General features: G+C 42.5%; 2 protein-coding genes across 2 annotated transcripts in view; one reads left to right on the forward strand and one right to left on the reverse strand.

The window, feature by feature from the left end:
* The window catches only part of LOC135221193 (putative pre-mRNA-splicing factor ATP-dependent RNA helicase PRP1), a 171,045-nt gene that overhangs the window by 82,325 nt on the left and 75,701 nt on the right, over window positions 1-13,019 (forward strand). The window lies entirely within an intron of this gene.
* Window positions 1-13,019, reverse strand: part of LOC135220637 (ATP-dependent RNA helicase DHX15 homolog) — a 64,761-nt gene that overhangs the window by 16,506 nt on the left and 35,236 nt on the right. Inside the window, exons 4-6 of the mRNA XM_064257956.1 lie at window positions 6,515-6,772; window positions 5,949-6,260; window positions 5,253-5,402 (exon numbers count right to left, since the gene is read on the reverse strand). Of these exons, the coding sequence (XP_064114026.1) occupies window positions 5,253-5,402; window positions 5,949-6,260; window positions 6,515-6,772 (720 nt within the window). The remainder of the gene's footprint in view (window positions 1-5,252; window positions 5,403-5,948; window positions 6,261-6,514; window positions 6,773-13,019) is intronic.

Below are 13,019 nucleotides of genomic sequence, written 5' to 3' on the forward strand. Positions count from 1 at the left end.
CATCTTTCCCTAGATATTTTAAGACGTTTTGTTTTACTTCACTGCATCCAATAATATTGTATGTATTTCCATATTACTATTTGTTTGTATTATAAAATACAAACATAGCAATCAATGTTATGTTTTGGAAATAAGCTGAGGGCGATTGCAAAGTTTGTTTGTTTTGCTGTGTTGATCTCAAATCAGAGCGACTTTCTTGCCTCTAGTTAGCGCAAATGAATCTCAAGATACTCCATATATATGAGAAAAGGTTATTTTACGTTATACAAAGTGTTTTCAAGTGGAAATTTTACGTTATACAAAGTGTTTTCAAGTGGAAATATCACTTGAAAACGTATCGTTTGTGAACTAAATTTAGTTACTTTTTTCATTAGCAGATGGCACTGAGGGCATTTTTATTGCGTAAACAAAAATCAACATTCCGTTCTATATTTTCACTTCATCTCATCAGAATACTACGAGCTTTACAAATATATCTTTTATTGGAGTGAAAACAGTAAAATGTCTTTAAATGCCCAATACGTAGTTTTGATGAAAACACGTTTCTATCAAATTTTTTTTACGGTTGAGTTCGATGGTACTATACCAAAGCTTGCGAAAGTTTCATCCATGTTGCCGAAGCACGATAATAGTCGTTAGCCTATCAACATTCTTTCCTCAACTTCAGTTATTTGTTTGTTTGTATGGTATTTTTACGTTGCATGGAACCAGTGGTTATCCAGAAACGGGACCAATGGCTTTACGTGACTTCCGAACCATGTCGAGAGTGAACTTGTCACCAGAAATACACATCTCTCAACTCCTCGAATTTAGCAGTATATGCCCTTGCCGATCTTTATCAATAGCAAGTAAGGCTATGATACTATCATCGTGCATCAGCAACAAGGACAGTAAACTTATACCATCAAATACAACTGTAGATAAAATTGAGAGAAAATTATTCTAATCAAAACTTCAGGTCTTGAAAGAACACATTTTACTGTTGTTTTCGCATCAATAAAAGATAAGTAACGTAACGGTAAAGTTCGTACTACGATGAAATGAAGTGAAAATAGCAAACGAAATAACATAATATTTTTACACAATAAATATGCCCACAACGCAATCTGTTAACGAAAAAAATACTTTAGTTCATGAGATGGTTTACATTCATACTTCGACTTAAAAACATGTCATATAATGACAAATTACTTGTCTCATATAAGTAGAGTACTGTAGTACCTCGAGATACGAAAGGCTCAACTTACGAAAAACTCGAGATACAAAAGCCACTACGAAAAATTTAACGGCTCTACATACATAAAGTTTTCAAGATACGAAAGGTTTCTGAAAGTCCGAGATTCACCCGGATAACAATTTTGAAAATCGCGCCGCCATCTTAGTACTAGTAGACTTGCCACCATCCTCCTGCTCTCCCATTGGTTCCTGATGCTAGTCGCGGCCATGAAATCCTTCTCTCCTATTGGCCAGCATCCCTCCCATCATGCATCTACTATGTAACACGTGTGGCGTGCTTCCGCCACTCGGTACCAGCATTGTTATAGTACGCACTGCATGGTCATTCGTTTTCGGGATAGTCAATGTGTACATTATTTAAAAAAAAAGTGACCAAGATCTCTCACATGGGATAAGTGATCAAGGTCTCTCTCATGGCATAACTGGAAACTTTGCAAGGTTGGTAGAATATCCACTCCCTGCTGAACAGAGGGTGTAGACCAATCATTTACAACATGCATACCAGTACGTATAATCAAGGCACTTCAGTTTATGTTGAAGGTCAGCAGCCGAACATTCAGTACCCCAATCAGTTTGCGCAGAGAGCATTTGGTTGAACAGGGTTTTGATGGACACCAGGGCCAACAGAGTCATGAGGTGCAAAAAAAGAACCAAGTGATAAAAAACAAAAAAAATTGAAAATTCTGGAAAAAAAAAAAAAAAAAAAAAAAACAAAAAAAAAAAAAAAAAAAAAAAAAAAAAAAAAAAGCTGAAATTAAAGCCCACTTTCATAAAGTGCAATCACTTGTAGAAGACACCCCCCGAAAAGGCTCACACAGGAACATTGCGTACGTATATTTTTTAGTGTACGTACGTACATATGTACTACATAAGAAAAAAAAACCGGCAGAAATTAAAGCCGCTTTTCATAAAGTGCAATCATTTGTAGAAGACACCCCCCGAAAAGGCTCACACAGGAACATTGTGAAAAGTAGGCAGAAGCAATCTTCCTTGGATAGTTACGTATGTACGTAGCCTCACTCGAAAGGTAAGCTTCCACAATTTACGTACAGTATATTTCTTGTTACCAAGTACACTAACATACACTTTATTTACAGGTTATATTTTGCATTTTTTTATTAATTTAGGTATTGAATGGTCCAAATTGTTGTAGTATTTCATTGTTTATAGGTCAATTTACCTTTATTATGAAATTTACTGGGGTGTTTTTGGAGGGCTTGGAACGGATTAGCCATATTACATGTAAAATGTGGTCCAAGATACGAAAACCTCATGATACGAAAGGCGCCTCGGAACGGATTAATTTCGTATCTCGAGGTACTACTGTATCTAGATATTTTACGCTAACTAGAAGAAAGACAATTCGCTCCGAAATGAGTTAAATACAGAGAAATAAACTCGTATTCACCATCAGCTGCTTTCAAAACCAAAATACCGGCCGCTTTGTTAATATTTTATGATACTGTAATGTATAACTTTTTAAATAATCAGAAAAGATGCATATTCGTTGTGTATTTATTTCGTAAATATACGTAGCCGTCAGCAGCCTGACATCGCTCAACAAGGTATGCCGATGTCGGTCTGTATTCCCGTTTCGTGTCCATTTTTTTTCCACCACTGATGTCATAGTCAAAATGCATTGAAACTCCAAAATTGGCTTTTATTAATAAATTACTAAATTATATCGTATATGTAGTACAGTAGTACCTTGAGATACGAAATTAATCCGTTCCGAGGCGCCCTTCGTATCTTGGACCACATTTTACATGTAAAATGGCTAATCCATTCCAAGCCCTCCAAAAACACCCCAGTAAATTATATTTCCAGGCCTACCACACATGTTCTAGGGTTACGACGCCGATCCGATGGAAGAAATATGACTCCAAAAAGGCAAAATACTGTACATACTTGAGTAATATTCAACTGCATGTAATGTTCAACCCCACTTTTACTGCATATATTAGGACTTTAGCATATGTCCCTTAGCAATAAGCCTATCCTATGTTAGCGGTTGCTACTGTAGCCTAGTCTAAGATTCTGACATCTAAACCTAAGAAGCTCAAAGCTTAGAATATGCCAATAAAATGTATAAATAATCAGTATGTACTCATTTCAAATAATTATTAATTAATCATTAACTATAATACAAAAACAAACAAACAAAAAACCTTCCAATCGATTGTTTACATTCAGCTCTTACGAGTACCGAACAAACGCCAAGCAATCACTTTTCCTAGGACACAGTAAGCCATAAATTTTCATTGGTATCTCTCTTCAACTAATGAAACTACCAAACAGTATAATAACCATTAATTTCTATTCTTTATTCTATCTTTACCTAATGGAGATACCGAGTTACTGACAGCTATAATGAAACATATACGTAACGTAATATTAAAACAGAAGAAGAATTCTAAAAAATAAGTATGATAGCAGTCTGATTTATTTTATATTTTATGATATCTAATTCACAATTTTTTTATTAAACGTATTGCATGTACTCATTTCAAATAATTATTAAGTAACCATTAACTATAATAAACAAAAAAAAAAAAAAAAAAGCTTCCAAACTTCTGTTTGCATCCAGCACTTATGAGTATCAAACGATCGCCAAGCAATGTAAAGTAAGCCATAAATTTTCATTATCTCTCTTCAACTACTGAAACTACCAAACAGTATAACAACCATTCATTTCTATTCTTTATTCTATCTTTACCTAATGTTTTTTTTTTTATTAAATGTATTGCATGAATAAGTTTTTCAATTTACAGCATCCTTTTACCAATAGAATACTTAAAGCAGAAGGGGTAGATGCTGACCAATAGGAGAGCAGGATCTTATGGGGTGACTAGCATCAGGAACCAATGGGAGAGCGGGAGGATGGTGGCGAGTTTACTCAGTTGGCGGCGCGGGAGTTTTAAAATTGTTCTCAGTGGTCCGGGCGAATCTAGGGACTTTACAGCAACAACCTTTCGTATCTCGAGTTTTTGGTGAGTTGAGCCTTTTGTATGTCGAGGTACCACTGTATACAGTATACTGAAGGCTAGGCTACTGTATTCGTATATACGTATACGATATATGTACCCTGATATCATCATCATATAGGAGAGGCTAACTTGTTAAATGTTATTCAATTTCTCTTTGTACTGAATCATCATAAGCCAAAGTGCATTGAACCTTGAGAATTAGCTGAAATTAATATCTAGTATGCCATATACGTATGTATAAAGTATGCTGTGTAGTGTAGGCTAGGCTACCCCATATATAAAGATGGTACTGATTACCCTAGTGTAGGCTACTTTAGCACTATAATATTCTTATGTCCAAATCGATTTATGACTGGTTGTTCGTAACCAATTGCGGTAGTAAGGCGATTACTACCTGTAATGTAAAAATCATCATCCTATTCTCATTAACGTCATTTGTAACATAAATACGGTAATGTTTTACTATCGTACGATGGTTGAAATGCAAGCAAAAAGGCTGTTTTTATCAGATTTGTTGTTCACAGCAAATCAGCTGTTTCTGGCTGTATCTGCATTTTCAAAAAACAAAGTATATCATTACTACTGATACTTTTTGCATTCTACTTTTTAAACTTTTTTAAACCTTTAAGAGATGGAGGGATAGATTAATAGATGGGGGGGAAGGGGTTAGCCTAACTAAAAAATGGAATTGATGAAGAGGTGGAAAAGAGGTTTAGCCTATTTTGTTAAATTTTGGTCTCATAAATTTAACTCGCATGATACGTGAGATACGTGATAAAATTGTATTTTGAGTGTGAAATTTTGGGGTCGCATGATATCATGATATGCGGGATCACGTGAAGACAGACAGAACTAAACTCAAATGCTTACAAATTAATGGTAACCTATAATATTTACAATTCTTCTTTGTCGTTATAAGATTTCTTGTAATATGAGCAGCTACAATTTTGAATCATTCCATTCTTACTAGTCAAAATGAGATGGCCGAGTTCCTGAACTTTATTCATAAAACAAATCTGCAATCAATACCTGCATCTCATTTTTGAAGGCTTTTTCAGTGTAGAGACGGAAACATTTTCCGGGCCTGGTTCGTCCTGCTCGGCCGGCCCTCTGTTGTGCTGATGCCTTACTTATAGGAGACACTAACAAACTCTCCACTCGAATTCGAGGGTTATAAACCTACAAAAAGAATTTTATAAATATGTAAAAATTATTTGGGTAAAGTGTCATATTTCTAAATATGAAACAAAGTCCATACATAAATGCACAAGAAACATACAGCAAACTTTAAACAGTTGACAGAATCATCACTAATTCTACAAATGATAGTTCTCAACCCTGTCTGCAGACACATAGAAGAAAATAAAAATAACAAGCTAGGCTCCAAGATGCCAGGAGGGTAAAACTCAGAAATATAAGGGATAACTTTCAGTTTTAATTTTGTAAAATGAGGTACCTTTTGTTGAGCTTTCTGAAAATAAGCTTAAAAACCTATGGGGTTTTACTTCTAAAACCACACAACATGGTCTACCATCAGACTACCAAATGATTAAAAATTAATGTACACAAGGAGCATTGATTTGCTTTATTACATTAGGGGTAAAATGCTACTTCTAAGATGACCTTTATTTTTACTTATTCAATTACAACTCTCATCTATTTCCATACTTGTTATACTAAACTTCAACATCTCAAATCATAAATATTTATCAAACTTCTACTTACCTTTTGTTTTGCAAAACCAGGATCAATTACAAAAACAACTCCATCAATTGTTAACGAAGTTTCAGCTATATTGGTTGACACTACTACTTTCCGACCAATAGCTCCATTGGGTTTATTAGCGGGTGGTGGCTCAAAAATGCGTTGTTGCAAATTTGGGGGTAATGTTGAGTATAGGGGAATGCACTTCAAATCCCCAACATCTGGACCCAATGCGTCAACTTCACGTTTAATGCGCTTACATGCTTCTTCAATCTCCTCTTGACCAGTCAAGAACAACAAGACATCACCAGGAATTTCTTCACATATATGAATCTGTCAAGGTACACACACAAACTAATATTCATTACATCTTTAGTTAACATAAACTTTAATATAACACACAATACTGTATAAAGGGTTAATTAGTAATCTAAAGCACAGCAGCAGTGATTCCGAATTCTTTTCCTGAAATTCACAATGCAACTTCAATACAATTCAATATTGAATACTCTATGGTCACACAATTTAAGAGCTGACTTCTGATAAAATCCAACAAAACAATCAACAAAACAATCAGAAGGGCATACCTGAATTACTGTTCTAATGGCAGCTTCAAGGTAGTCTCTCTCAGGCTCTGGAGTATAAAAGATCTCTACAGGATGGGTACGTCCTGGTACATTCAAAAGGGGAGCTTTATCAAAATAGTGTTGGAACTTTCCGGCATCTAGTGTAGCTGACATAACAACCAGTTTCAAATCAGATCTTTGCTTAAGCACTTCCTTCAACACACCCATAAGTATGTCTGTTGCCAAAGTACGCTCGTGAGCTTCATCAAGCAAGATGACCTGGTGATAAAAAAAAAAAAATTAGTTTATATACCATAGTTATACAGTTCTGCAGAAAGATGTATAGTAAGGGTTCTTCAATGTGATATGTAACCAGCCTTATTTCTTAGATGCCAAGAATTTTACCATGACCTGCTCAAGGAGACTGATGGTAGGAAAGGCATAAATGTACAGGTTGTCTTACGTCTGCAGCACTGTCTGTTCCACAGGCTACCAGGTCCAGCTGATGCAGGAAATAGAAGAGCTTTTATTTTATTCTATTTTTTTACCAATGCTAAAAATAGGGTCAATAGAAGTCCCAATACATACATACCAAATCACCATCTGACATCCACATACAATTACCATACCTAGGGAACGACCTGAGACTTACTACTAAGGGGGTTAGTGACCATATTTTGTGCCCTTATTATACAATCATGAGAGAGTTACATTTTGCTGCTCTGCCCAGACAATAACTTCAATGGCCAAAGGATACAGCAAATCTGAATGGGTGGGTATTTGCTTCTTCAAACAAGCAATGGGAATTGTGTTGTCAGACATGAACTCAGATGTCCATACTTCAAGGGATGCTGTGAATGGTTGGAAACAGAAAAAAAAAATTCCTTTAGTTTGAATTAAGTTAATATGAGGACACCATTCTTACTGAGATCAAATACACCTTGCTTGAAGATCCAAGAGATGGGCATCCAAAAACATCAAACCTCCAGGGGACTTGGAAAGAGAAACATTAATTGAGGCAGAAGTAAGAGATTTGCAGACAGCCAAAGAAAGAGCATGCAAAGAACTAACAAGTGCATTTCAATGGAGAAAGAGGAATAGGTTAGCAGACAAGGATTTAGAATGAGCAAAATATGAAAGATTGGTTAAACCATCAACTGAGTTGACATAGCATCAGAATAAGTAAAACTCGCTACAGACACATTATTTTAATAAAATTGTCTTTACCTATATAATTAGTCCCATTGGTGCTATCTTTACCTATATAATTAGTCATATTGGTGCCAACAACCTCATGATGGCAGAAGTTGCATACATAGCAAAGATTAACGTTTACAGTGGACCCCCCATATTCGCGTTCTCCAGATTTACGGACTCACACATTCGTGGATTTCTCTCTGAAACATTCCCCCGCACTGTTCGTGGAAATTTGCCTATTTGCTGTATTTTTCTGAGAAATATCCACAAATTCCTGTTTTCTTTTTTCTTTTATCAATTTCATCATAAAATGCCCTTTTTGTGATGTCTGGTACACATCCTCCGCAAATATAGGGGACCACAGTACTAAAACAGTCCTTAGGCAAACGCAATCAACAAGATTCAGACCGTGAAAAGGGAGAAAGGTATTGGAGAGCACAGAACCCCATCGCCCCAAGACCTGACCAGGTTCCCTGGTAGCTGACTCTTTTGCAAAATCCCACCATCACAGGGTAATCCATGGCCTGGCTGGCTACAAACAGGATCGGGCACCAACACCCTACTTCTAACAGGGGGATGCGAAAAATAGCACATTATGGAAGGTTTCGGAACAGTTCTGTCATGAACTCAGTTCAACTTATAACAGAACTTAAAATAATGTCAACTTCATGTTCTAACTTCTCAATCCAAAAGGGGAGCAGAAGGTGGAGCTACAAAGGAAGTCAATACTAGCACTAACAAAATGACAATTTGTCGAAAATTGCATTTTTCCTAACTATACAAACTGAGGTCCTTTAACAATAGGAAGTAGCTAGCGGCAGCTGGAACGGTCGTAAGCTTCGAACAAGGGAGAACGGTAGTTAACTGCTTGTCCGATCGTCGCGCGCCGCGCGACTGGGAGGTAAACAAATCACTTTTGCTTTTGGCCCATGCAAAAATACGCAGAGTGAGGGGTGGCATGAGGAGGGACTATATGTTAAAGGACCTCAGGTTTGTATAGTTAGGAAAAATGCAATTTTCGACAAATTGTCATTTGTTCCGATACGTAATACAAACCCTCGTCCTCTTTAACAATAGGAAGACTCACTTCTTGGTGGGAGGAATCTGAGTCTTTTTGATGAACAGACTGGTGTTCGTCCATCCCTGGAATGCCTCCCTCTGGTCTAATAAAGGGGAAAAAAGTGGGCGGGGGGGGGAGGGAATTTTTTTCCCCCAAAAAAAAAAAAGGGGGGGCCTTTTCTTGGTCCGATTGATCGGGGTGTGCACCGCAGGATCAATGGTCAGACCTCTGGGCCGAGTACTAAGAGAGAGCAAGCGTATCTTTGGTACCAGCATTGTAAGAACTTTTTCCTTTACATGAGCAAATGTAAAGTAATGGGTTTGTCTCATGTCGGCATCCACTTTCTCCCCCTGTTGGAGAAAGTGGTGGATATTTCACTTCCTATCTCTAGTTAAAGAGGTAGGATGGAGCTCTGTTGAATAGCTTACCTGCATCTGACTCCCTTCCAGCAAGGTAACGACCGTATCCCTCTGCCCACAGGTAGAGTAGAAAAAGCAGAAAAATGGTGAAGAGAAGCCAGTCACTCTCTCATTCACGCATTCATTCTCCCAGTCATACCAGGAATCGAGCTGTTCTGCCTGCTCGGGTGCTGGGTAAGCTTACACAACGTGTTGAGCAGCCACCACAGGTCCCCAAGGAAAAAGTATCCAAGGACTTGTGGGCAATATCCCGAAGGTAGAAGGACGTGAAGGTGGTCTGGTTGGCCCAGACACCTGCCTTCAGGACCTGCGCCACACGGAGAAGTTCTTACGGAACGCTAAGGAGGGTCCGATACCTCTGACTTCGTGGGCTCTCGGACGGAGCGTACGGATGTCGTCGCTACCATCAGCTTCGTACGCTCTCCTGATCACCTCACGCAGCCAGAAAGAAAGCGTGTTCTTGGAAGGGACTTCTTCTTTGGTAACCCCAGTGCTAACGAAGAGGCGTCGACACTCAGGCCTGAGATGTCGAGTTCTCTTCAGATAGCGCCGTAGCGCCCTCACAGGACAAAGCAGCATCTCATCCGCATCATTATCGGTGAAGTCCAGGAGGGGAGGGGATCGTGAAAGACTCGAACCTGTCGTCAGGGATCGACGGATCTGAGTCTTAGCTACGAAGTTCGACGACTAAATCGAGCGTCACAGATCCCCAGCCCTCTGGTATGTTAACATCTTAAGAAAGGCCATGTAGTTCCCCTACTCTCTTCGCCGATGCCAGGGCCAGCAAGAAGAGGGTCTTGAGGGGTCAGATCCCTGTCTGACGACTCTCGGAGTGGCTCGAAGGGTCTTCGAGCCAAACTCCTAAGTACGAGAGTCACATCCCACGCCGGGGGCATGACTTACCTGGGTGGGCAAGACCTTTCGAAGCTCCTCATTAGCAAGGATATCTCGAACGAATTCGAGATGTCCAGTCCCCTCAGTTTTAGGACGAGCGCCAGTTGCTGCTCTATATCCCTTAACTGTGGGTTACTGAGAGGAGCTTCTCTCGGCGAAGAAACACGAGGAAATCCGCTACCTGCCCTGAAGAGTGGCTCTGAGAGGAGACAGACCCTGTCTACGACACCAACCACAGAAGACGGCCCACTTCCCCTGGTACACAGCTGCAGAGGACTGTCGGACGTGTCCAGCCATCTCTGTTGCTGCGCTACGAGAAAAGCCTCTCGTTCGCAAGAGATGGTGGATAACAGCCAGCCGTGAAGTTGAAGGGACTGGACTGCCTGGTGGTACCGTTCTACGTGTGGCTGGGCTAGAAGGTTGTGCCAAGTGGTAGCTCTCTCGGTGCGTCCGCAAGAAGAGCCAGCAGGTCCGGATACCAAACGGCTTGTGGTCGTTGGGGAGCCACCAGGATCATTCTGAGATTGGGAGTGACCAGCGCTCGACTGATCACTTTCCGAATCAGACAGAAGGGAGGAAAGGCGTAAGCGAAGAGGTTGTCCCAGGGGTGTTGGAGAGCGTCCTCTGCAGCTTGCCCATGAGGGTCCGGCACAGCTGAAAAGAAAACCTGAAGTTTTCTGTTGTGCCGGGTGGCGAACAGGTCTCTACGACCCGGTCGCCCCCCCACAGGTTGAAGAGCCTTTCCGCCACGTCTTGGTGTAGAGACCATTCGGATCACCTATCACCTGATTCGGCGACGGCTGAGCTTGTCTGCTACTACATTCCTCTTGCCTGGAATGTAGCGTGCTGACAGCTCTATCGAGTGAGCCGTGGCCCACTCGTGCACCTGCACCGTCAACTGATGGAGCGGAAGAGACACTAGCCCCCCCTGCTTGTTGACATATGCCACTACTGTGGTGTTGTCGCACATCAACACCACTGAGTGTCCCACCAAGCGGTCCTGAAACTCTTGGAGAGCGTTGAACGCCGCCTTGAGTTCCAGGACATTGATGTGAAGGTGCTTCTCGTGATGGTCCCACACACCTGCAGCCAGCAACTCCTCCAGGTGTGCGCCCCATCCCTCGGTCGATGCGTCTGAGAACAGAAGTCATCTCCGGGGGGGGGTGATGCGTATGGGCACTCCTTCTTAAAAAGAGGTTCTTGTTCGTCGAGCCACCAGGCTAGGTCCTGCCTCACCTTAGTCCGTGATAGCCACGGGAAAGTAAGGAGGATCCTTGGCCTGAGACCAACTCCCTTCCCTTAGTCTCCACTGGAGAGACCCGCAGGTGAAGACGCCCGTGAGGGACTAACTTAACTCTCGAGTGACGACAGATGGCCGATCACGACTTTGCCATTGCTGTGCTGCCTGTTCCTGCCGAGACAGGAACCGGCCGGCTGCCTCCCTGAATTTGCTGATACGCAAGTCTGCGGGAAAGACTTGCCCTGCTACCGTGTCTATCAGCATACCCAGGTACTTCATCTTCTGCTTGGGTTCGAGGTCGGACTTCTCGTAGTTTATCACGATCCCCAGGTCGCGACAAAACTTGAGGAAGCCGATCTCTGTCCTGTAGCAACTGCGAGCGGGAGCTCGCCAGGACTAGCCAATCGTCGATATACCTCAGAAGACGTATCCCGTGCGAATGGGCCCAAGCCGACACCAGAGTGAACACTCGCGTGAACACCTGTGGGGCTGGTTGAGAGACCGAAACAAAGTGCCCTGAATTGGTTATACACCGTCCCGTCGAAGATGAAGCGGAGGTACTTTCTGGAGGACTGATGGATGGGTATTTTGAAAATACGCGTCCTTCAGATCCATGAAAGCATGAAATCGTTTCCCCCTGATCGAGTCGAGCACTGAGCGTGCCGACTCCATCGTGAACCGCGTCGTGCGAACGAAGCGGTTCAGGGGAGAGAGGTCTATCACCGGACGCCAGCCCCCCGATGCCTTCTCCACTAGGAAGAGGCGGCTGTAAAAGCCCGGTGACTGGTCCTCCACGATTTCTACAGCTCGTTTCGCCAGCATGGTCTTGATCTCCTGTCGAAGAGCGTTGTCCTTTGTTGATGCCCCGACATAGGTCTGTAGATGGACCGGTTTGGAGATGAGGGGGGGGCCGAGACTCGAAGGGTAGTAGATATCCCTCCCGAATGGACGTCTACTATCCAGTTCTCGGCGCCGTAGCGCTGCCAAGTCGCCCAATGGCTCGCTAGGTCACCCCCCCACTTCCGGCAGCAGGTGAGGGGGAACGCCGTCCCCTAGCGTTTCCCTCCTCGTTTCGACTTCTTTCCAGTACCTCCTCGGGAAAGGAGGGCTGGGAGGATGGGCTGGTTGCGGCCTCCTCTAGCAGAAGTTGAAACAGCTGGAGTCTTCGCACGGGGTTTGGACGGTGCAACCGTCTTCGCCGCCGTGGAAGCGCTAGCCAAGCTCTTTGGTTTGGCCGCAGTTACTCGAGGTTGCCCAGAAACCTTCGAGACTGCCTGGTGGACTAAGCGGTCACTCTCGTCAGTGCGCCGCCGTTCCACCGCAGCGTCCACCATCTCTCCAGGAAAGAGAGCTGGGAACTCCTAAGAGGTCCATTTCGTAGCCCGAGTGCCGCTTCACGCCCGGCCCCCTTGGTCACTCGGGTGGTAAGGGACTGCGTCCCTACGTTCGAAGAACCAAGTTGGCCCACAGGTTAGCAGTCTGATGGGCGAGGTAAGAGATTGCTCTTCCTCCAGACTGGCACAGTCTCCTGAAAGAAGCGTCGTCTTCGAGAGCAGAAACATCCCAGAGCCGGCCGCTACTTTGGATATTGTGAGGGACCACAAATCCAACCAGGAAACTGCCTGGAATGCTGCCATAGCGGTAGATTCCAGGGCAAGTGCCTCCTGCTGCGAGAACCATAAGTTCTCCGACAGGAGCTGCTGCAGGGACACACCT

Source organism: Macrobrachium nipponense, chromosome 2 (genome assembly GCF_015104395.2).
Source record: "Macrobrachium nipponense isolate FS-2020 chromosome 2, ASM1510439v2, whole genome shotgun sequence".
Lineage (NCBI taxonomy): Eukaryota > Metazoa > Arthropoda > Malacostraca > Decapoda > Palaemonidae > Macrobrachium > Macrobrachium nipponense.